General features: G+C 38.1%; 1 protein-coding gene across 23 annotated transcripts in view; it reads right to left on the bottom strand.

Annotated features, from left to right (window-relative positions):
* Positions 1-26,083, bottom strand: part of DCAF6 (DDB1 and CUL4 associated factor 6) — an 83,003-nt gene that overhangs the window by 15,960 nt on the left and 40,960 nt on the right. For 7 of the 23 annotated variants that reach the window (XM_084867041.1, XM_084867023.1, XM_084867042.1 and 4 more), the window contains exons 11-15: positions 25,844-25,999; positions 18,862-18,921; positions 7,094-7,211; positions 2,723-2,838; positions 651-737 (exon numbers count right to left, since the gene is read on the bottom strand). In XM_084867041.1, the coding sequence (XP_084723167.1) occupies positions 651-737; positions 2,723-2,838; positions 7,094-7,211; positions 18,862-18,921; positions 25,844-25,999 (537 nt within the window). The remainder of the gene's footprint in view (positions 1-650; positions 738-2,722; positions 2,839-7,093; positions 7,212-18,861; positions 18,922-25,843; positions 26,000-26,083) is intronic. The other 16 variants (XM_084867032.1, XM_084867026.1, XM_084867033.1 and 13 more) reach the window with 5 other exon arrangements.

The raw sequence follows: 26,083 nt of genomic DNA on the forward strand, positions 1-26,083 counted from the left end.
GACTGCCTGGGTGCAAGCCTGTGGCCGCTTCTCAGTCACGGGCATGCCAGCATTGCCCTAGGACAGGCGCGTGGAGACCGCAGCGGAGCGGCAACACGTCTACCGAGCGGCGCAGTGGCAGGCGCAGAGGGGCTGGGATGAGCGGGAGCAGCATGGCGCCTGGCCCGGGCTCGGGCTCCTCCCCAGCAGCTGCCGCTTCACGCACTGTTACATCCCTTGGGGGATACTGAACTGCCAGTTTCAGCCTGATCCCCGCAGGCCACGCTGAGAGACCCCACTGGTGCATGAATCTGTGCACCAGGCCTTTAGTTATATTTACTTTCTAATATAAACTAAAATATTCCCTAAACTAGGGGTGTCGAACTCAATCAGAGAAGGGGCCAAAATCTAAAATCCAGCCTAAATCGCAGGCCGAATGGTTTACTGAACAGTCATAAACTGACAATGTCATAAACTGGCAGCGGAGTGCAGTGATGACAGCGCGGTGCGGGCCACATTGCAAGGCCTGGCGGGCTGGATTTGGCCCGCGGGCCTTGTGTTTGACAAATGTGCCCTAAACGAAGGGGAAAATTCCACAACACGTCTATTTGGAAATTACCTCTGACTCTAGGAGACTAACACCTGAAGCAACTAGAGAGAAGAAAGCTCACCTGTGTCTACTTGTCTCTGAACTGTGCTTTCTGCAGATGCACCTTCCTGGGATGTGTTCACACCCTCTGAGGCTTCTTCAGGAGCTTCTGGGAAATAAACCAAATGACCATTAAATCCACATTATTTTTTGTTTTAATCCTCACCTGAGGATATTTTTTCACTGATTTTCAGAGGGAGAATGGAAGGGAGAAAGGAGGGAGGGAGGGAGAGAGAAAGACACTGATGTGAGACACACATCGATTGGTTGCCTCCCACATGCACCCTGACTGCGGCTGGGGATCAAACCTGCAACCAAGATATGTGCCCGTGACTGGGAATCAAACCCATGACCATTTTGTGTGTAGGCTTATGCTCTAACCACTGAACATAAGTGGCCAGGGCCCAGACCATTTGTAGGAAAATAACCACCAACTTAATACTCCAGCCCTCTTATACATAAGTAGTTCTTAACCCTTTGGAGGCCATGGAAACTAGATTCTCAGATGAGCCTCACCTCAGTATGACACAAACACAGATGTACACGAATACGACACCCTCAAGGAGGGTGCCCCGCTGTGTCCTCAGCCCCTTCCAGAGGCGCCAACCTTTGGGAACTAACTCTATGTGAGAACATCTGGTGACAATGATCCTCACAGCCAAGATGACCTTATCTTGCTTGTTTCTAATCGTCACAAAAGCCAAACTTAATACAGAGTATTGTTAAGCCCCTCAAACATTTGGCATAACCTGAACTATCATGAACCAATAGTACAGCTGAGCCTACTTTAAATTCTGCTTTGTCCATTGAAAATACTTAATTCTGGGATTTAACTCCAAGACCCATGAAGGATCCATTTTTTATTCCTAACTGGATAGCTGCTTACCTAACTGGACAGTTGTCTTACACATATTTAATTTTTATAAACTGTTACACTAAAGCATCTGTTCATTTCTTAAGAAACAGAATTCATTTATTCCTTCATTCATCAAATAATTATTGATAATCAACTGTTTAAAGCTCTTTGCTAGACTCTAACTTTCATATAATCCTGCAAATTGTCTCCTCTACAGTTGTTTGACTGCGAGTTCAACCGCTTGCTAGGACGTGCGCTGACCAACAGGGGGTGGCACCAAACATGGCAGGCGGCGTCAATGCGGAGCTGGAAGCGGGCAACAGTGGAGGCGCTGCCAGCCCTGATGGGCCCCGACGAGAGCAGGCCCGCAGCAGGATGGTGGAGCATGTGATCGGGTGGCACCAGGTCAAGGCGGGTGTGAGCAGGGGCCCAATCTCCCCACAGATGACAACCAGTGGTGATGGTGGGGGGCCCGGCCCTGATTGATTGTCCCGCAGGAGGGAAGGTGGAGCAGGTGAGGGGGAGGTGGCAGGCCAAGGCGGGGTGCCACGCGAGGCTGTGGGGCTGCGGGTGCAAGCTGGGGCTGCAAGGGTGAAGGTGCCAGCTGGGGCCCAATCTCCACAGGTCATCCTGAGGCACCCCAGCCGTGCACAAATTCGATGCACTGGACCTCAAGTGTTACATAAAAATATTCTAGGAAAGGATTCTGAAAAAGTCCCTAAATGGCACTTCTTGTATGAAACAAGATTCACTCATAACTCATTTAGATCATATTCCTTCTTTCTTTTCCTCCATAAACCACATACACACTGAAAAAAATCAAGACAGATACTCTGAATTCCACTGCTTGGTATAAAACGACAGGTGATCCAAACTGACACTAACAGTGCACACACTGTCAGAGCAGTAACCATGTCTCCTGGCCATTTGTCCACAGAGGGAAACTGGGCTGCACTGTGATGCCCCATCTGAAATGCTGACATTATGTGAGTTCATAGAGACTCCTTTATGTGACTTCAAAGAAAGACTTGTGAATTATATTTTTTACAGTTCATTCCTCTATCTTTCAAATGTCCTTCCTGGTGAACCTGTTACCTATTTATCAACAGGAATAGCTAGACTAGAGGAAAAAGTAACTCATTAAAAACAAGAAACCAAAGGGCACCACTGAGGGATCAGAAAAATGGGTGGACATCCATCACTGGGGGTTGTGATGACAAAGCACAGTCACAGCTCACCTCTCTCACTATCTTCTGCCGGAGGCGGCTCCGAGCTCTGTGGGACCAGGGACTCCTCCTGATCCTCCGGTTTGCTATGGGTCCCGTTCCCTCTAGAACTGGAGGATGTACTGCTCCTGTCATCAAAACAAAGCGAGTGGTCCCACAATAAGTCAATCATTAACAAAAATTCAGGCTCAAATAAAATGTAGGGTGTATTATTTTAATAGTACTTACAAAATATCACTTTTGATAAGGTGACTACTCTAACCTACTTATCTTAAAAAGGAGACCTAGAAATACAAAAGGACCGCTTCCACACTGTTTTAATGCTTCTATGATTGGCTTCACATTTCTACCCAGCTCTCTCTTGAACTTCATACTTAATTACACCGTCTCCCTTCTGTTCACCCTAATCCTTACTGATTCTACAGACTTTGATCATTTGCCCGATTTGTTGTTCTAGGCTTATATATTTGTTTTTCCCTAGGCTACTTTAAAGTCAATACTTTAGAAAAGGCTAGACATTTCTTTGGTCCTTGCACTGCCCTCTGCGGACCACTTCCAGTTCGGACTGCTGTTCAATATGGCAGGTGACTGGGCACCAGTTTGTAGAAGCAGAAGACATTTTCTGGGTTAGTTTTACTACCCACCTGATGATGGCCATAATTCTGTTAGCATTTTTGGTGAGAGCAGAATGCTAAACCAATTTAAATAAACAACTTAAATGAATTTCTGCGACGACCAGTCATGACATCACGTATTATAGAGAGGGAATTGAGAGGGAAAGAAAATAGGGGAAAATGTATCTGACTCAGATTAAAATTAAATTAACAGAAATGTGACAAATTCTCTAATTTAGAATAAATGTGAACAAGGAAATGAAACTTTCCTTGAAGAGTTATGATAACCTAAAAACCATTAACTACAGACAAGTATCAGTGACTTAGTAAACAATACAAATTATCATGAGATTTTTGGCCAAGATTTTATAAAAAATGCTTTTGGGCTAATTACAAAAGTCAATTTGATTTTTTTAAAAAAGGGCATCCATGTATAATATGGAATTAAAAAAAAAAAAAAAAGAATGTGTATCCTTCTGGGTATATTCCCAGAGAAAAATGTCAAAGAACAGGCAGTGGTGTCATTTCAGTAGCATTACTGTCAGTGATTCTTTTGTGCTTTTCTGTAAATTTTGAATTATTTTTTGCAATTAATATGCATTACTTTTTAAACAGAAAAAAGTATATAGTCACTTGGGTAAAGTGAAATTAATGTCATATTCTACTGAAAAAGCTATGACACAGGCATAAATAAAATGTTCATGTATAATAGTTATGATGATTAAAACATCATGCCACTGATGTAGGAATTGAGAGGCATTAGTGGAAAAAACAGAGTAACAAAGTAAATAAATTTAGCATATGTTAATATGGCATTTTAAATCACAGAGAAATGAAGCGGCTCAATAATGGGACTGGGACAAAGGAACCAACGTGTGGGAAAATTACTAAGCTATATAGCTCTATAGCACACTTTATGGAGAAATAAGTTATAGAAGGACCAAACATATGATCTTTAATATAAAATCATAGAAATTAAGAGGACAACAAGAGAAAGCTTTCTCCCTAATCCTGGGAAGGACAGACTTTTACAGGCATGCGCTCACTGTAACCTTAGAGCAAAACTACCATAAAGCTGAAAGACACAGCAAACGGGGGGAAATATCTGCTACAAAGGGAAGTCAATGGTATCTCCCCCACTGACTCCTATAAACACCTCTTGTAAATCAAGAAGAAAAAGGCAAACACCACAGAAGAAAACTGTGCCAAGGACCTGAAAGGCAGTTTACAAAAGATGGTACTTGCAGCTCAGGACTTAGGGCTTGTCAATGTGCCAAGTGCCATGTGCTTTCCTGTTGTGGTCTCACTAACTCTACAAGCACCTCTGAAGGAGGTTCTATTAAATATGCCCATTTTCAGGTGAGAAAACTGGAATCCATGGGCTCGATTGACTCATTTGTCCTCAAAGAAACTAAACTAAGAATAGGACACTCTGTGGCAGAGATGAAAAAAATTGCATCCTTTCTTGATTTTTTTTACAATGATATTGAATACTCTCATAATCAGAAAAAAAGCTAATTACTTCTTTGATAAAGAAATAAGAAACTGGTGAATAAGAGAATATAATTCAGTCAGTTTTTAGAGACGGAAAAGTTCAAAAGAAGAGGGATTGGATCTTTTTTTCTTAAAAAAAAAAAAAAGTGCTCAGATGAGATTCTTTATAAGAAACCAGCCCCTCTGTTCAGAATTAGGAAAATAGAAAAGATAAACAGAATAAGGATGATAATCTTCTGTGATCTTAAATTACATATTAAGAGAAAGGGCCACAGATACCTAATTTTAAAAAGCAGAGGTCAAATGCTAAGGCTCATAAAGAAATTCTATTGACTGCACCTTCATATACATATCCAGAATCCAGTCTCCTCTTACTCCTCCCCTGTGCCCGTCCTGCCCCAGGCACCCCCGCCTTTCACCTTGCTAGTGCTTCAGCCTGTCCTCTGATCATGGTCCCATCTCTACCGATGATCTATGTCTACACAGCAAACAGATATCCTCTATCGTTCAAATGTCCTCCTTACTTAGTCGGCTGTTCATGAAAAGAAAATGGCTCTCTTCTGCCATTGCTCTCTCCTTTGGTCACTCCCCTCTGGCTACACATGTATCTTCCCTTACAGATCCTTACACATAGTAGGTCTGCTCCTACAGAGCCTTGTGCTGGCTTTCTCTCTGCTCTTCCCCAAGCTGTGCATAGCTCACTCCTCCTCATCCTCCCAATGCTGCTGCCCACCCTGTCAACCACCCTCACCTTTTCTTCCAGATTACTTAGTACACTAATGTATTATACAGGACAGAAATTTTTTCCCCTACTTTTTTCACTGATGCACTCCCCATATCTACAATAGTGTCTGGAACATAGAAAGTATTTTATAATATTTGAAAATATTATTTAATCGCAGATTTTAATGCAAAATACATACACATGTAAACACAAAAAGAAACCAGTGAATTGGACTACATAAATATTAATATCATATGAACATATAATTAATTATATATTAATAAACAATATATAATGACATTATATAGTATTTATGCACATTATATATTATATTAATATGTGATTGAGCATGTTAATATATTAATTATGCCAAATAATTAATATATTGGTTATTAAATGATTAATACAATTACTATATATAATATGTAGTTATATTAATACATAATTAAGGACGTATTAGGAAAGATCATATTACTTTTTTATTAATATTAAGTAGCAATAGTAATAAATTTAAATAAAAATGTTGGAGGTAATCTGAAGCAGAAGGCCATGAAACAGTGGGAAAGAATATAAGAAGTCTACATAACTGATTTTTTTAAAAGAGTAAGATTTAACTAGGTTAATGGGAATAAATATAATCAGAAATATCATTAAAGAGAACCTATACAACTATTAAATAAATACAAAACTCAATCTTACTAGTAATCAATTAAATAGAAACAAATGTTATTTTAAAATCAAATATACAAGTTAAAAAAAATGAATATATTGAATATTGGCCCAGAGATAGCAAAATGTGTACTTTCATATGCTGCTAGTAAAATGGAATGATACAAGATTCTTTTGAAAGTAATTTGGCAATATCTTTGACCTAGATGTAGTTCATTTCTGGAAACATATCTCAAATCAGTAATCTTAAAGGTAGGAAAAAAGCCTGTAAACAAAGATATTCATTATAATCTTATTTAGTTAAATAAAAAAAGGATAAACAAATTCACTGCTCAATTAAAGAGAAATGGTTAAGTGCACTGTAGTACATCTACTTGATGGGCTATATACAGGTAGTAAAATAATACTTATCAAAGCAAAGTAGTAACGTGAATATTTATTATAAACTTAAGTCAAATAAATGCAGGAGAGAATACGTTCAACACGACTAAAATTATGATTTAAAACTAAAAACAAAAATGATACACACAAATATAAACAGGACCCAGACTACAAAAAGCTCCAAAGTGCTAGGTTCATTATTTTTACACAAATGGTCTATTGGTGATTAATTCTTTTTATCTTCATCATTTTCTATCAAAAGGGATACCCCAGAACTAGCAACATCAGCATCACCTGGGAAGTTTCTAGAAATGCAAATTCTCGGATCCCTCCTCAATCTGAATAAACTCTGAGGAGGACCCAGTCCTTTGTTTTATCGAGCTCTCCAAGTGATTCTGAAGCACACATAGCAAAGCAAGGCACAAAGATGAGTGCTGCAAATAATATCTAACAAAATCCTACAAAATGGCTAAGAACATCTTTACAAAAATATGAACTTACCATTCATCTGTAAAGTTCAGTTTTATTGTGCTTGTAGTTGTTCCTTCTGTGCTGTAGTGCAAACTTAAAACTGGTTCACCTGTCCCTGGTTTGGGGCTCAGCTTTTCATTATTGTTATCTGAAAATTGTGTTTAAAACATTTGAAAAAGTCTCTGAAATAAAAGATGACATTTCCTAAAATTTATAAAACTTAAATTAGGTTGTCCTCATCATAATTCTCACATCTGTTATGGTTCTCACTTAAATTCAAGGGCAAGTGTCATAGAAACACTCATATTCCAAAGCGGCACTGCATCCTGTTCTAGCCTTGTGTACATGACTCCCTTGGATTCAGATGGAAGTCAGAACTGCATTTCATCATTAGGGACTCAAAGAATATTAACATGCAATGACATACGTTATAAACTGATACTTTTATTTAACAGAATGCTCATGATTTTCCACTTCAGCTGCTATCGCATCAATAGTAACTACAGGAACACTGAGAGGATGCAAGGGCTCCGAAAGGAAATTCTTTCCAATTCATAGACACAATCTGGGGGAGGAGGGAGAAAATTTCCAGTGCTTTGTAACTTTCTAAAACTCTGTTATTAGACCATATGTTTTGGTATATTTAATCTCTTCCTCCTGGCTAATCTTGTAAGAAATTTGATCACTAAATTAGAGAAAAGGGAATTTCCCCTTACAAATCTGTAGGTGATATCCATGACATACCTCTATTTCAAAGAACATAATATTTGCAAAGTGGCAAATAAAATTAAGAAACTCTACAGAAATTGATATAGACCACTTCAAAGTATAGATATTCAAGAGCAATATTAAATAGGGCTTTAAAATTTTTTCCTTTTTATGATGAATAGCAGCTTAGGGGAGCATTAAAATACATAGGGAATATAAATTGCTATGTAATCAAACATGTACCGTTTCAGCCAGTGCCTGCGGAAAGAGAACTCTCCTGTAATATAATTGTTTTCTTGATACCAGTTCAAGGAGTGATGTAATAGTATAAAGATAAGCTTTGTCTTGTAAGATAACAACAAAAACAATTAACAACTTAACAAAACCCAAACTACTTGGGCTCTGTGGTCCTGAGGTCCACTTTACATTAAGGACTTCCATCTTTTTGAATTCTGCTGGAGACACTGGTGCACTTATTAAGAGAGAATCTCAGAGACCCTCTGTCTAGCTTTGATCATGAGAGAGAACAAGTCACAAGACTTCTAAACAGAACTGCGGTGGAAGGAAAGGGATTCTCTCCAAGAGCTGAGAAATCAGGCTGATAACACTATCTTTACCTTTGTCTCATAAGAAGTCCTCTTCCATAACATCAATTACTATTTGAAAATAAACATGTAAATCAATTCTAAAGCCGAATTCCCAAATGGTAAAATCACTGTACTACTTGTGTTATGACTTATATCCTCGATATAAACAGCACTGGAAATAAATTAGCACTCCCTTACAACATCCAAAGATTTGTTATCACACTTTTTCATAGAAGGTATTTTGCCAAATGACATTCTGATAAAATAATTAACATACTTTTAGATTACATAAAATTACCAAGAATGGAACTTTTAAAACATCTATCTTGCCCTTAACCATCTCTGAAATTTTTGATGTTTGTTAGTCATTTGTCCACACAGCTTTCCTGTATTCTTTAGTTCTATTGCTGAAATTCTGGCCTCACTGCTGCCGAAGCCATGGTCTTTAGGCATCTGGAGTTGGTGAGGCCAGCGAAAGACTGCTGCTCAGGGAAACTAAGTGGCGGAACGGGACTGTTGTTTTTTTTTGTTTTGTTTTTTTCATTATCTCACAAAGTTTTATAAAGTGCTTTGCTATTTTATTTTAAAGAAGGAATAAAAAGAAAACCATGCAGGTGTGAAAGAACTGTAGGACTAAATTTTCTAGATACACCTTGGTTAGGAAGCCTTGTGAAATTTAAATGCTACTTCAAAGCTTTCCTTTAGAATTAGAAGGGGTTTTAGATTGCATGCTATGACTACAGGAATATAGTAAGCAGAGTTGTCAAGAGGTCAGAATGGTGTAAAAAATACCTTACTTAAATAGTCAGGCCCCACCACCACCCAAAACCAAGAAGCTCTGGATGGTCACTGTTAACTAAAACCCTCTTCCTTAGGGAATCTACTACAGAGTTACCCTCCACTCTCTCCTGAATATAACCTATATAATGTAAATCATGTCACACACAGTAGAATTCATTTAATTTATAAAATGACTACAGTTGGTGTAAGTTGTTGGGAACTCAGCAGTCTGTGTAAAATTGTCCCACTATCTAGGCAGAATGCACCCCTCTGTCAGCTACACAACTTCGGACTCCCGAATCCAGGCACCTCCCTATAGACTGCAATAATCAGGGTGTCTCTGGCCAAAACACTACTTCGCAGCATAGAACCAAGTTTCTCGAAGCGACGTATGAGTGGGAGGGTCTCTCTGAGGCCCAGAGCTCACAACCTCGTCTGTTCCATCCTGCTCTTTCCAGTTCAATGCTCCTCAGCTGGATCATTACAATCTATCAGGTTTAGTTTTCTCTGAAATAGAGTTCCCTGACTTACTAGTAAATTCATTCACAATTTGTTTCTGATAAAGTGCATATTTTAAGCTACAAATGTCTAAGAAAAATCTGCTTAAAAGAGCAAAAATATTACATTTGTTTTATATCTACTGTATTTGAAAAAAGTATTTATAACCATATTAGTCCTCCCTAATTTGCTTTATTTGTTAGAGGTTGGATCAGCACATTCTAAAAATGTTATTACTGAAAGCCTTGCTTACATAGTGCAGATATATACTACTTAAGACTTCTTTTAAACTGGTAGAGATTTAATTTAAGAGACATAAGGTTAGAGCTTCACCTCAACACACAAACGACACTATCCAAGGCCCCATCATGACAGTAAGTGAATGTACTGAGTGCTCATCTCTTGGGAGAAAGATATACTCCTTTTTTTCAATCTTTGTAGCTCCTGTCACCATCTCCACTTTCCAGATGATGAAATTTTTTTCCCAGTTACCTAGTTTCCTGCAACATGAAGCTCCTATTGTACTTACTAGACCAATGTGGAAATAGCTTGACTACAAAGTAGAAAATAAGAGTGCTTGAATAAATAACTATTTTGATTCAGAAATAGTTACTGCTGCTATTCCTCAGAGGGCTGCGTAACCATTCCTTCAGCAACACTACTATAACTGATCAACATCCTGGTAGCCATGCTGTGACTCTGGTGCCACTTAAACACCTTCTTCCGGGGCACTTAGAGACCGCACTGTCTCTTACCCCTCTAAAGACATCAGAAGAGATAAAAGTACCTTGGACAGTGCAGTGGGGAAGTCACTATGGACTTGGCCTTGTCCAACACTGCTAAGACTTCAGGCGCCATTCTATATTGCTTAGTGACTACAGTTATGAAAAACAACCTATGATGTTAGTAGTTCAGCATGCTTTCAATCAAGGCGAATGACACCTAACTAAAATACATGCTTCAGAAGCACAATAATCCTATATTATAAAAGGTTACCAGTCACTATGACGTGCACTGACCACCAGGGGACAGGTGCTCAGCGCACTCCCACAGGTGGGGCACTCCCACAGGTGGAGGCCTGCTCAGCCAGCAGCTGGGCTCACAGCTGGCAAGCGCAGTGGCAGGAGCCTCTCCCATCTCCACAGCAGTCGGACATCCCCTGAGGGCTCCTGGACTACAAGAGGGCGCAGACAGGGCTGAGGGACCCAACCACCGAGTGCATGATTCCATGCACTGGGCCTCTAGTAACCACATAAAAATGACAATGTAAGTCCTGGAAAGATTTCATTTTTCAGGGTTAGAAGTGAATAGTCAATAACGTAAGATTCTTGACAAATTTAAAGGTCCCTTCCAGAAATGGTACAAAAGCCCTTTTGTCAGGTGAATGCATTGGCTCAGAAAGAAATTTCAATATGGGCTGGAATATAATTTGAAAGCAACTTACTTCAAGTTTATTTGTTTAATTAGGTATCTTCCAAGCCTTTCACAGAAGAACCACAAATTAACTTTTTTTGGTAATGCATGTTTCAAACCATTTAATCTACAATATTTCTACTATTTAATCCATTACTACTATTAAATTATATTTATTTGTGGTTCTAAACACACATGCTCAAAGACATACCAAAAAATTAAGTGTGCTAACGGTAGTATAAAATATACTATTTAGAAACTAGGTTTGTATATCTTGTTTATTCTACATCCTAAATATTTCATCAATCGCTTCACCTCTCTACTTTACTTCTATCATTGGGTCAGAATCTATTACCAGGAGAACCTCCCACATGAGTTAGTCTCCGGACAATTCTCCCTACTTGTGTGGAACAAACCAGACCAGGCTACACTCCATAATACACATCCTCCATTAGCTTCCTGATGTTCTTAATATAAAATCCCAAACCTGAAACTGTCCAAAAGATCCTTCCCCATCTGGGCCCTCCCCCTCTCTTGATACGATGACAAGATCCGACCACACCAGTTGCTTCCTGTCATCATATGTAGTTACCTCAGGCTCTTCCCATGATGTCCCTGCTCCCTTCACCCGACTTAGCCTGACCCTCTTTCAGGACTCAGCTGCTAGGCCCCTACCAGAAGACTCTTTCCTACATGTTCCCCATTGAACTCTGCTATTTTCCCTTTAGGACACTCATCACACATTTATTTGTCCATCATCTGTCTTAATGATCACAGATGATGAGCAAAGCACGGTCGTAATGATTACAGATGCTGAGTCAAGCTGCTTGGGTCTGAATCACATCCCTAACACTTAGACTCATTTCCTGTGTATGACCTGAGGCACACTTAAAATATTAGGTCTAGTAATAATTAATGTCGTTTTCTAATACTTTTTTAAATCGAATTTATTTAAACAATACAACAAAATTTAATCAACAATATAGTTGCCGTTGTTTTCTACTACTTGTGCCCAACGCTCAGAAAGCATTTTAATCCCTCTGTTGTAAAATTCTTGTGATTTTGATGCAAAAAATTCGGTCAATGCATTTTTGAGGCATTCTTCATTATTAAATTTTTTTCCAAGAAGAAAGTTTTGCGCCGAAGCCGGTTTGGCTCAGTGGATAGAGCGTCGGCCTGCGGACTGAAAGGTCCCGGGTTCGATTCCGGTCAAGGGCATGTACCTTGGTTGCGGGCACATCCCCAGTGGTGGGTGTGCAAGAGGCAGCTGATCGATGATTCTCTCTCATTGATGTTTCTAACTCTCTATCCCTCTCTCTTCCTCTCTGTAAAATATCAATAAAATGTATATAAAAAAAAAAAAAAAAAAAGAAAGTTTTGCAAAGAACGAAACAAATGGTAATCGGAAGGGGCAATATCAGGAGAATATGCAGGTTGAGGGAGAACTTCCCATTCCAACTGGCGCACTTTTTCAGCAGTGATTCTTGCAGTACGCGGTAGTGCGTTATCGTGGTGAAGAATTACGCCCTTCCGATTAATCAGCGCAGGTTCTTTTTCTCTTAAAGCTTGGGCTAACCTTTCCAATTGGGCACTATACACTGCACTTGTAATGGTTTGGGTAGATGGTAAAAGTTCATAATGAAGAATTCCTTTAAAATTCCACCAAACACACAACATCACTTTTTTCGCATGCAAGTCAGGTTTTGGCGTGGGCTGCGGAGCCTCATTTTTGTCCAACCATTGAGGCCGCCTTTTCAAATTAACATACAGCACCCATTTTTCATCTACGGTAACAATTTGCTCTAAAAACGGCAAACAGTTTTGACGAGAGAGGAGCGAACTGCAAATTGTGACTCTTTGATAACGGTTGTTGTCGGTCAACTCATGAGGAACCCATTTTCCAAACTTTTGGACTTTGCCAAGTGCACGCAATTGATTGGAAATTGTTTTTTGTGAACAATTTAAAGTTGTCGCAAGCTCTTGTTGGGTAATTTGAGGATTTTGCACCAAAAGAGCTTGAAGAGCTTCTTGATCAAAATTGGACACATGGCCTCGACCACTCTTGTCATCTAACGAAAAATTTCCCTCATGAAATTTCTCAAACCAACGCTGGCATTTTCTGGCGCTAACTGCATCTTGACCAAGAGCACTACAGATGTTTTTTGCAGCCTCACTTGCTTTTCTTCCTAATTGGAACTCGTAAAGCATGCAGTGCCGAATATGCTCTTCGTCCGCCATCTTCTTAGCCCTAGTTTTGCAACAAAAACCAAACCAAACACAAACTTTTTCAAGTAAAACTTGTTAATTTCACTTCACACCTTCTGTAGATACCACGTGTTTGAAGGTTATGTCAATACAAGTCAACGCCAAGCAAGATTTTAAACGAATGTTTAAAAACGACATTAATTATTACTAGACCCGATAGTTTCTTAACCTCTCTTTGCTTTAGTTACTTCATCTGGAAAATGGGGATAATAACACTCTACTGTAGAAGGTTGTAGTGAGGATTAAGTAAAGTAACCATACAAAAATTCCTCAAAGTAATATTTGGCACAAAAAAAAAATGCTATATTAAGTATCTATGTTATTGTTATTATTAGCTGACTCTCTTATTGTTAATAATAGAGTTATTGTTAATCAACTCTATGTTCTAAGCTCAGGGAGCATTAGCTTTATTCACTTCTGCATCCTAGTGCTGAGCCCAATACTTGCCACGGGTAGACAGGCATTTAAATATCAGTTGAACTCATGAAATAGACATTTACAAACATGGCCCACCATTAACTGCACTAGTCTTTACATATTTCTTGGCATTTTTGTTTCTTCATCAAGAAGATGAAGGTAGTATTAGCATGTACCTCATTAAATAAGAACAAATTTGATAATGTATATAAATTAAAACATTCAAAAACTCAAAAAATGTCAATTATTTTTATCACAGACATTTCTGAGTTAGAAACAATTTAACTGGAGATATACTGATTTGGTTAGCAGGCAAGTAGAGCAATAAGTGTATGCAGAAAAGCTAAATAGGGCTCAACTTCCAAAAGAACAAACACAGGGAGCCTGCTCTCTGAAAGTCTGTGTTCCGCCACTTCCTTTGACAAAAGACCTACATTAGTACCTGATTTCACCAAACCAAAAGAAAGCCAAAGAGGGCTTTGCTTTTATGAAGAGAGACATTGGTATTTGTTTTGCATGAACCATGACAGAGGCAGCGTGCACCTAAGCAGCAAGTGGCCCCACAATCCCGGAACCACACTGGGCATGTCTGGCACCAGCCGCCAGAGCTCTGCACTCTCTGTGGGCATCTGGGCTTTATCTCCATTGTTTAGTTCTCCCCGCTTTTACAGTATGTTAGTGCCCTTTTAGGTTTTATGCGTTATTTGGTATAATCTGGTCTGGAAACGCTACAAAACCTTTCCATATTAATGGTAACTGCATCTTCATTTTATGCCATTTCAGCTTACAAAAGAATCATAGGAACCTCTTCTTTCAGAGCGCGGGAGACCTGTGTATCTACCTACTTGGACGTGCCAGACTTAGGAGCGGGGGGAAGAGGGGAGAAGGGCCTGAATTACTTCATTCTTTTTTTTTAAAATATATTTTTTATTGATTTTTCACAGAGAGGAAGAGAGAGGGATAGAGAGTGAGAAACATCGATGAGAGAGAATCATCCATCAGCTGCCTCTTGCACACCCCCTACTGGGGATGTGCCCGCAACCAAGGTACATGCCCTTGACCGGAATCGAACCCAGGACCTTTTAGTCCGCAGGCCGACGCTCTATTTACTGAGCCAAACCGGTCCCAGCTGAATTACTTCATTCTAAACATCTAAGTGATGATTAGTTCTGAGGAATACAGAAAATCTAGAATAAAGTCTGATTTTACTATTTTTCTCTACAATTTAAAATATAGTATTTAGAGATAAATTCTAGTGTGATGAACTCTGAACTTATATTTACCATTAACACAGCAGGCTTCAATTAGGTATTTATTTAATGAAGATGAGAATTGTCAGAGTGAATTTAATGGCTATCTAAAATATAATTTGATGCAATCTTGTCAAGATGATATTACTAAAATAAAATTCCAATTTGGTGACAGGTCCAATTTCCCAATCTACCTAATAAAACTAGTAAATCTGTTTCACTGGATTCTGATCATTCAAGTCTCTTTCTATAAGTAAATATTTATAAACATCAAAAGAAGTCTGGCCCAGCTGGCATGCTTCAGTGGTTGAGTGTCAATCTATGAACTAGGAGGTCACGATTTGATTCCTGGTTAGGGCACATGCCTGGGTTGTGCAGGAGACAGCCAATCAATGATTATCTCCTATCATTGATGTTTCTATCTCTCCCTTCCTCTCTGGAATCAATAAAAATATATTTTCAGAAAAGAAGACTGCTTATGTAAAATAGTACCTAATGGAGGTTAACATTTGTATTTTTTAGCCTGTAAATAAGCATCCATATCTCTTTAGACATAGAATAGAAAGTGAGTGTCTGCCTACAGGCTTAAATTGTACACTTCATAGCATTATTGACTTCCACTGAGGGATAGTCACTGTGATGAATACAAAACCATGTGGCTTTAGTCATGGCTGAAATGTAAAACTCAGGCAAGTTATTTTCTCATACCCTCTCAAAAATTAAATTTGAAGATCACAGTTTTCTTTTGCTGTTGCTGTTGTTTTAATAGAACAAGGAGAAATTTCTGGCATAAATATTTTTAAGAGGAAAAATTTGTTAGTTTCAATAATATGAATAGGCAAAATAAATAATATGCCAGAAGAGGACTTTTTCCCATAGGCGTAGAGATATAAATAAACTACTCATTGAGACATACTATTCAAACTAAAGAAAACACACAACAGATATCATTGTTACCAAATGGATTTTCTAATTAGCTTAGAAGGGCTGACTGGGTGTACACACAACGCTAACTTTGGAGAATACTAGAAAATGTTTTAGAACAGGATTGAAACAATCTGCATGTTGTAAACTTATTTTGTTTCTTAAAAAGTATTTTGATAAAAGAAAATAAGAACTATGGAGAAAGTATGACTCTCAATGTTTAGACTAAATATATTTGTTTCTAAAATGTTGTACTTTTGTTAAAAATTCAAGATAAATAAGCAAAAACACCATTTACAAACAACCAGTTCAATAATGTGTACATAATTAATGAAAGAAAAACATTTTTTTTTCAGTGAAGTAAGCCATTAAAATGAAAATAAATTATTAAGAACATTTTTATCCTTGGTAATCACCTCAAATAAATAACCTGATAAAATATTACCCCCCCCCCCAAGTGCCAGCTTATTCATTAGTGTGGGTCTGCCAAGTAGAAGAATATAGACACTTAGTATCACTTAGAAGTGTTACTGCATCCTGGGACAAAGTCTAGGGAGTGTGCAAGCCCTCAGAGATAGAAGCCTCCTAGTCGGCATGGGTCTGCAATCCACTCTAGTGAGGGTTAGTGGGGAAGCCAAGAGCCTGACTGAGGCTCTCTCCCCCGCCCTAGTGCCCAGTGTGAGAGAGCCACAGTGCATTCATGTCACCAGCCTCCGGAGGACACAGAAGTCCTGAGCCTCAAATAAAGAAATATATTCAATACTATGGAAAATTAAATTAAAACATTTAAAAGCACGGGGGCTGAATTACCAATTAAAAACACATTAGTGTTTCTTTAAAAGTATGGCAATCTAAAATATGCTTAAACAACCATTCGTTAGAGATATATTCAGAAAGAAACTTATTAAATCTACAACTTGTTCCATTCTACAGTTTTGAAACGACATCCCCAATAGAAACATCAATGATAAGAGATAATCATTTTTATGTTATTTCAAAATGACACAATGATGAGATAATTACATTTTGATGTTAAATATTACATTTCCTCTATCATTTCATTCCTAATCGAGCTTACTGAGTCACCTACAGGCCAATGTCTCCACTTAAAAAAAAAAACACACCTTTCCACCACCTCACTGGAACTGCAATGCCAAAGCAATCGATAACCAGCCAACTGCCAACGCCGGTGCTTCCCATGGCACCACTGACCAGATCCCCTCAACTTTGGAAATGGCACCCTTTGTGCCCCTCCTGTCTCTCTGACAACTCCTTCCTGTCTCTGAGCTAGACTCTTTCTCTGCTTGCTCCTGTACAGACTCCTTTTCACTCACCCTCTTATCCACAACAGTCTCACCCCTCCCACCTGGAAAGTGGCGATTCCTAGTTCTTTTCTCCTCCTCAGACCTCTCTGGTGACGTTCAGAATCACATATCCATCCAACTGTCTATGAGACTGCTCCATGTGGACATCCCAAGATACTTCAAACTCAACATATGGAATTGTCCTTTGTCTCTTTCCATGATGTCCCATACCTTATGTAAATTAAGTACCAACTTAAATTGAATATGATATTTAATACAATTCCATGGAAATTATTCCATGTGATTTTATAGACTATGAAGCTGGCTACAAACTCCCTGGTAGTAACATACTCTTCACATTCAGATATCCTTACAAAAAAAAAAAAAAAAAATTACTTGATTAGAGAGCAATTTAAACAGTAGTAAAATATAAAATGTAATGCCACTATAATTGTATTTAACCTCAAAATAATTATTCTTCACTGTTAATACCACTACAATAAATATATAAAGTTAAAGTATGCTTAACTTCTTAGTTTTAAAATTAATTTACCTATTCATTCATTCATTCGTTCTCAAGAACAGAAAAACTGCCTGGCCAGCATTTGAGAGTCGATCTATAAACCACAAGGTCAAGGTTCAGTTCCCAGTCAGGGAACATGCCCAGGTTGTGCAGGAGGCAGCCAATTAATAATTCTCTCATCACTGATTTTTTTTTTCTCTCTCCCCCTTCCTCTCTGTAATCAATAAAAATATATTTTAAAAAAATCAAGACAGAAAAACCTGTAGCATAAAACCTACTTATATAAATAATAATTTAAGATTAGAAGTACAGGAGTTTTCCAATTTGCTTTAAAATTAGTTTCTGAATATTTCTCCAAGAAGATAATTAAAATTAGATTTCACACCAAATAGGTTTCTCAGCAATATTTCACTTTCCCAATACTGCTTATGCATGAGGCATCCTGCGTATGGAAACACTGAGCCAATAAGCTTATGGCTTTTGAGCTCAGTTTTTTATTGATTGTTTGGAAAAACGTTTGCAATGACTATCTCATCAGGCTCTGCTCCAGGCTGAGGCTGACTCTGCACCTCTCTTGCTTCCAAAGTGCAGGCAGGAGATGGAAGTCCTTTTCTTTCTGACTGTGGCTTTGGAGCCTCAGGACTGTAGCTCATAACTGTATTCCTTAGTTACAGCTATCGAGAGCTTACTCACCAGAAAAGTGAGACATCAAGCCAAGTATCATGACTATAGCAATGTAGTAATATAGAGTACTACCATGTTCAAATAACCTTTTCTAAATTACTCACTAGGTAATATGCTAACCTCACATCCACAGTTCTACACAACTTTATGATAGATACCTAGAATAAAAAATGGATATATTTTATATTCATTACAGTACTGGTATTGGAAGAGAATTCGATTTGGCATAAAGGGCCAAAGGTAGAAATTACCTTAGTTTACATAGAATATATTTGTATAGGTCAAGAAGGCGCCTTGCACAGTACCACCTAAGGCAATTTAGCCCACAAATACTGACTCTTAAACCGTAATGGAAATGGAACCTTCTGGAAAAGGAGAGAGGTTGGCCTATGCACTGCAATAGAACTATGGATGGCGGGCATAGCACATCTCCTGTTGCACGCACCCTGTTGCTCGTCAAGTGACATGGATCCGAGCTGTTTGTTAACCACTGAAGAAGGAGAATCTGAAACAAAAATGAGATTTCCACTTAAAAGTAAGCAGCAGACAACTGCACAGCAAGGTCATGATCATGTCTAAGCTTAAGAAACAAATGACCAGGGTGGGGACAGAAGTAAGACTGCGGTGTGTTCCCCAGGCAGTGAGTAAGCAAGGCATATGCTTAGGATATGTTATTCCAGATAAGCAGGTAGCAACTTTAAGAATGAGCTGAGGAAGTATCCTTCCACTTCCATGCATATACCTTTAATCAAATTCACTCAGCGCAGGCAGAAGGGGCAAGGGAGATAAAACAGAAATGCTAACTCTTCCACTAAACAGTAGACTTCTTGTCCTTCTTTACCCCTTTGTCAGTTCCTTACGGTGAGTTTACTCTGGATTGGAGGAGTCAAGTATGAAATGAGGTGCTCACTACACTTTGCTAGATGTTCGTTATACCCTGAGCTGAGAAGAAGCTCAGGTGAGGATGTTAGACAAGAAAATGTTTATGTAAGAAATATTCAGTGAGGTCATTACCACTACAGAAAGAGGTAACTGTAAAACTCTGGGATGTGTCGTGCATAGCACATTTGTACTGTGAAGTCAGGCTTCTATGGGTGCCTGTGGGGAAAGAAAGAAGGCTTAATGGTCTGGCTTCATGCTGATGTTCACCTTGGCTCCTAAAAGAGTATTTTATTTTTTCTTTGATACATTGAATTTCTATGGGAGAATTTACTTTATAAATGGGCTCTATTGTTTGAAAAACACTGGTATAGAGGGGAGGCAGCATGATAAAATGGAAGAGCAGTTGCTGGAGTTAATCATTTTTTATTCTATTCTGATTCTGATAATGAGCTCTGTGACCCAGAACAAGTCACAAGATTTTTAGGCCTAAGCTTCTCCTTTCTTCCTGGCCATCCTGGGGACCTGAGCAAGGCACTGGGGAATAGTGGGAGGTGGCTACTATTCCTGGCTTGGATTCCAGTGTTCCAGGTGAGCTACAGGAAAAGGAAAAATCTGGATAATAAGCACAGTTCTCTCTTAAATGTAAGAATGGTTCCTAGTTTCTAATCTCTTAAGCTCTAGTTCGTGGCAAGTTCTGTTAAGAAAACAAAGATCTAGCATTGTGGCTGATCACCAGTTCCCGTTCATAAGGGCATCTGATGCCCCCTAAAGTAGATCTTCTGAGTTGAGTGTCCTTAACATGATAGCAAAGAGTTTTCCAATATATCTTGGATTCTCAGCAACTATATATCACTTGACTATCTGTACATTTAATAGTCTGAATCCTTTTGCTAGGACCCCTTCTATCAACTTTAAATTGTCCACTTTCTGATATAATCGGTTTGCTCATAGGTTTTTGTATTGCTAGATTTTGATAGAACATGGCCATCATCTGAATAACAGCTTTACTTATCTTTACTTATCACCTCTTCATTAGAACATTCTGTTCAACAAATCTGTACCACACACACACAAAAGAAAGTAGGAATGACAGAACTTCAATCGGTTCCCTAACTCTTCATGTTTTCCTCTCCTTTACAAGACTGCTTCTCAATTACCCACTGCAGAGTTGGATACAATCCTATGTTGCTTTTGAAGAATAGATAAGTTGATTTTTACAGAAAAACAAAATTCTATTATTTGAATAAAAACGTAATAAAAATGAGAGTCAGAGTGAAATAAATATTGGAAAATCCTCCTAGAATGTCGCCTATGAAATATTTTCCATCCGTTTGGATTTAGTATACATTTTATTGTGCTCTCATTTCATGATGAAGATCCTTATAAACTCTCCAAGCAATCTTTTTACAAATCTTTAATTTTTCCAGAAACTTACAGAACATACAAATGTTATGAAGTGTTTATTATTTAATTATTAAAATAAAATTTAGGAAGGAATAAACTTAAAAAACCCCCACAACTTTGATTTTGACCTAGAATGCTGTCATTTTCATAAAAGTGTATATTTTGAACTGTTAAAAGGATTTAAAATATGAACAAAGTTTGTTAAGACAGATACGATTAAACTGAAAGGGTTTCCTTTTCGTCTCCCAGCCACGGATATTCAGGGAACTTTCGGTCCTCCGACCCTGAAGATCAGCCTTTAACAAGCGATCCTTCTTGTCCCTGCTTCCCTTCTATTTCTAATTCTGGTGCCCTGCAGCTGTTATTGTAAAGATTATTTGCTTATTATGTAAACATTTGAAGTGCTATGTTTTTAAATTACTAGGTATTCTAAATATACCCATGGCTTCTACTTAGAAATATTTCTAAAAATTAACTCAATATCTATCAGAATAGCTTATATTTCAAAAATCCACTTATTCACTCAATTCTGCTTGCTTTAGTTTCCATACTCTACTCCATCTCTCTGTGCGACACCTTCTGGAAGGCACCATCACAAAATAATTATCTAACCATATGGTGCAGCAGTAATTTACTATAAAGCACAATATGGCCTGCCAGCTTACTGGAAGTGTCTAGAATGATATTTTTAAGGTTAAGATAAACTTTAAGCAAAAGCTCATTCAATAATAACTCAAGATGTCTCATGACAATTACTGTATGTTTCTGAAAAGTTTGTGCTTTGGTCTTGAGAAAGTTCTTTAGCCCTTTGATGTTAGAATCTTCTCAACTATAGAAAAAAAAATAACGAATTGAAGTCTGACAGGTAAGTAACTGGGACTCTTCAGAAGCCAGGCTCCCTGGGTTCAAAAAATCTGGCTTTTCTCCTCAGTAGTACTGTAATGCTGGGCAAGTTATTTAACTCCTCTAAGTCTCAGTTTTCCCATCTGTAAAATGGACATGATAGCTACCACACACTATTCTTGGAAGATTTAATGAGATAATCCACATACACTACTTAGTAGCTCACAGAAAAGGGTTAATTCATGGGATTATCACTTGCCTGTGTTTCAGAACAGTGTTAAATGAAAACTGATGACAGGAAGCTGTTCTGAAAACTATGAAGCATAGCCCCATATTTAAAGTTCTAGGACTTTGCTTGGACTCTCATTCAAGGTCATTAAGGAGTGCTTGCAGGGCTAGGTCTATACTATGTCAAATTTACTGTGGCCTCTGCTATAAACACTAAAATGTGGATGGAGTGCATCCACCTGAGAAGTGCCACACGTGACTGTGACCACGGACACTGGGGATCTAGTGATGGAAAGAGCCTGCTTGCCCAGGATCGAGTAAGTGCTGATTTTTTCCAATATGGCTCAGTTTTGAAAAGCTTTTTTTGAAAATAATCACCAATGTTCTACACCCTTTGGGGGGTATAAAAATTACTTTTTTCCAGTCAGCAAAACCGTGCCATAAAGTGAAAAAACAGTTCCTACCTGACCCTCTCTAGGCTGGCTCCCTGCTCCAGAGGGGCTCTGTGGTGGTTGGGCCAGTACCAGCAGACTCCACAGGGTGCTGTCACTCTGAGCAGGAGCCAGCAACCCATGACTTCAGGGGACCTGAAATGAAAAAAAAGAGCTGGTTTAAAATCAGCCATATGCCGAAGGCCTTTGCCATAACTGTTTGCGGCATTCGATTGAGAAATATACACACAGCTCATTCAGAACCCCAGATGCTATCAGCCTATGGGGCCCTGATAAAAGCATGTTTGAGGTAGTAAGTGAAACATACATTAGGATAATACATTATTACGTATACTCTTCTACTTAGGAGTATAAAACTTTTTCATATCATCTAACCCATCCTTATGCTATCTCTGTAAATTATGGCCAGTCACACTATCTAAATACAACAATAATTGGGAAACTGAGGCATAAAGCAGCCAAATGACCTGCCCAAGGTCATCTAGTCATAGAGCCAGAGACAAGATCTCAGCCAAGTCTAATACCCAGTCAGTAATCTAAATGAAAGCAAATTCATTTCTGTATGATTAAAAAAAAAAAAAATCACCGAAAGGCTAGAAATAAGTTATGGTGTATTTCCTAAAATTGTAGGGGGGGGAGGAGGGATGCTGTTTTTTAAAACACTAAATAAAGGAAAAATGTATTGACTGAGAAATAAAATGTTTTAAAATTAGCCATGTAGAATTGTCATTTTATAGGTGTCAAAATTCTTTAGGAGTAGTGATTCAAAATGTGCTTCAGGGAGCAGCAGTGCCCTGGGGGAGGCACGAGGGGCAAGCAGGTGAGTAACCTTCCTTATCTTCTTTTGTGCTGAAATCACAACAGTATCACTTTTGTGTGTTTTGTCTTAGAACTTCTATATGAGACTGGTACAAGGTTCACAGTTGAAAAGAGGCGGGGGGCTGGGGGGGGGGGGGAGAAGAGGAAAATAACTTTAAATATATTTTAACATCTTCCAGAGTTCATTTAAAACAGCAATTTGAAACTGAAGGTGATACTATTTGGTGCCTTCGAATGATGTTTTAGTTTTTACTTGCCAAGAAATACTGGCAACTAAATAGATATAGTCTATTTGGGATTATCTTTTACTAGCATGAGGCCCCATCCCATTAAAATGTAGATGATTTCTACCAAATGATTTAATCCCACTCTCCTACAGAAATTAGGTGCTGTAGATTCATCTTAAACTTAAGTCTTTCACAAAAGGTTCTCATCAGACCTATATTTTAAAAAGAGAATAAACTGTTTGCTAGACAATATAATAATTTAGAAATTCTACATTTGTGAAAATTGTTTGGTTTCCATATTACATTAATGTCTCCTTTGAGCATCTTATATCGATAAGATTTAAATGGGTGAGAAGACAATAGAGATATAATTTACTGACAGTATTATCACTCACTGATACTCTAAAGATATCGAGGTATAATGAAAAAATACAGGTTTTATATATGAGAATTGCATATTGCTTATTGTTAATAAATTAAAATCTAGATACTTTCGCTACTGATAGAAGACTTGAATAGTAACGTCTAGCATGAAAGAATGGATTCCTTAATGCCCATAATATACATACAAAAATTGTATTTAATCACTAAGTATAACAAAATGTTTTAATAATAGCTTTTCAATAAAACCCCTCTCCATTTAATTTCATAAATTTCATTCCTATTCTTTATTTCTATGATTTATATGTTCTATAATGAAGAATTTTGTATTTTCCAGAATTAACTGGATAAAATATATAGATTTTATTAGTTGTCCTTTAGAATAAAGTGACAGCCCATAGTTTAACAGTTATTGTGATTACCAAAGTGTTCCTGTGACATGTGGAAGGAGCCCAGGGCATGTGCAGAGTAGACATATGCTATGTCAAAAGCATTTGAAATAGACTAAGACCCCATCTTTAGTGAGGGGAGTGGCACACCTAGAGTGGCAATACCAAGGGTCTCTGATACTGGGCATGCGGCAGCCTTGGGGCCCAAGTACTTTGTTTAATAACAAAGAAAAGATAACACATTCTGCAACTTCAAAACTAGAAAGGTGTCTACTCAGCTTTAGCTTCTTAAAGTTCCCTAAAGTTTTCTGATTCAAAAAAGAACCTACTTCCATTTAAATTGCTTTCCTGCTAATGTAGACAGTTTTGTTTTATACTTAAACTCACTTAAGTTTCTGTATTTTTAAGACACACACACACACACACGCACACACACACGCACACACACACACGGACATTTTGTCTTCTTGTTGGTTATCTATTGTTTACTTCTGAAATAATTTAGCTGAAGCCTTATACAAACACAAAGCCATAGCAAATGTTTTATTAAATGCCATGATTGTAACCTAATCAATTTTTGTGGGTTAGTTTCAAGTATAGGAAAAGATTTCTCTATAGTAAAAACAAAACAAATCAGAGACATCTTTGCCTGACTACATTAAAAATCAGGCCCAGAGTGTGTTCCAAAGAGCACACCTATATAAGTTATTTAAATCTGTTTTATTCCACCATGGCATTATAACAAATGTGCTTTTTTTTTTTATCAGAGCGCATACTGAAATAAAAGAGAAGTTGTCCAATTTTACCAATATGCAAATTAACTCCAAGTAATTAAATCAGAGTTCTCAAAGCAATTAATGCCCAAACTCACCACCCCTCATGGTAGTAAAATAAAGTATAATAATCTCTTAGTATGAGAATGCAGATACACTTTAGTTCCTAAGCAGAGATTTATGGAACCTAAGACAATATCTACAACATAGGATATGCAGTACCTATGATCCATCTGGAAAGAGTTGACAAATTATTTTATGCTCTGTCTTTCATCAATTCTCTCAACAAATGCTTATTGAGCATCAAAAGCTTTCTTGCCATAAAAGAATGGGGCCAGTAAAATACTCCAAGAAAAAGAGAGGTACAGGTAATTACTATCTCAGAGTTTTAGAGCATCAAAACAGGAACATGAAACTGTGGAGTACTTCTGCTGTCCTACATATCAGAAAGCTGATTATGTGTAGAAGAGATAAGTCAGCAGATACTGAAAATGTCAAATAATTACAGAAGGGGATGACTGAGTCAGTATGCTAGTATGGCCAAACAATACTAAATACTAAAATCCAGCATAACTACATTTATATGGGAATAGAAATACTGGTTAACTTTTAAAGCAATGAAAAAAAAAAAAGAAAAAAAAAAAGAAAAAAAGAGGAGGAACAGCTAGGAGCCATAAGCATAGATGCCATTTAAGGATATAGGAAATTTCAATAGAAATATCAATGGAGGCTCAAAATTCAATAGATATTAGAAAGTAGTTCACTGACTATAAAAGCAAAAAACATTAGCCCCTCTCCAAATATAAATAAAACAATGCATTATTTTATATTCCCTTCTGGCAAATACTGCTGCCAATGTGGGATGGGATGAGATAGTTATGGGATGACCACCACTCTGATAGGCAAGAAAGAGAAGAGGCTGCAAGCGCATCAGCTTTGTTTCCAAGGGGAAGGGAAGCGTCTGACTACACAGCAGCAGTGTTAGACACCAACTCCACCAGCTACTAAAGGACACTGTATGCTAATAACCTGCAGCTTGAGGGTCTTGGGTGGGGCCCTCATGGGAAGCCTGACCGGAAGTGGAAGCAGCAGCCAGCTCCTGCTGCCTCTGCTGCTCAGCCTTCTTAAGCCTCAGTTGATACAGCCGCTTACGGAGCAAAGCTATCTCAGGCCCCCTTAAAAACTCTGACACAGACAGGAAAAGAAAGGTGAAAAGATAGTAATAAAATAGAAAATAGCAAGAATCTGATTATACACGAAAATAGTACT

The sequence above is a fragment of the Pipistrellus hanaki genome (genome assembly GCF_964339955.1).
Source record: "Pipistrellus hanaki genome assembly, chromosome: 18".
In the NCBI taxonomy this organism is placed as follows: Eukaryota; Metazoa; Chordata; class Mammalia; order Chiroptera; family Vespertilionidae; genus Pipistrellus; species Pipistrellus hanaki.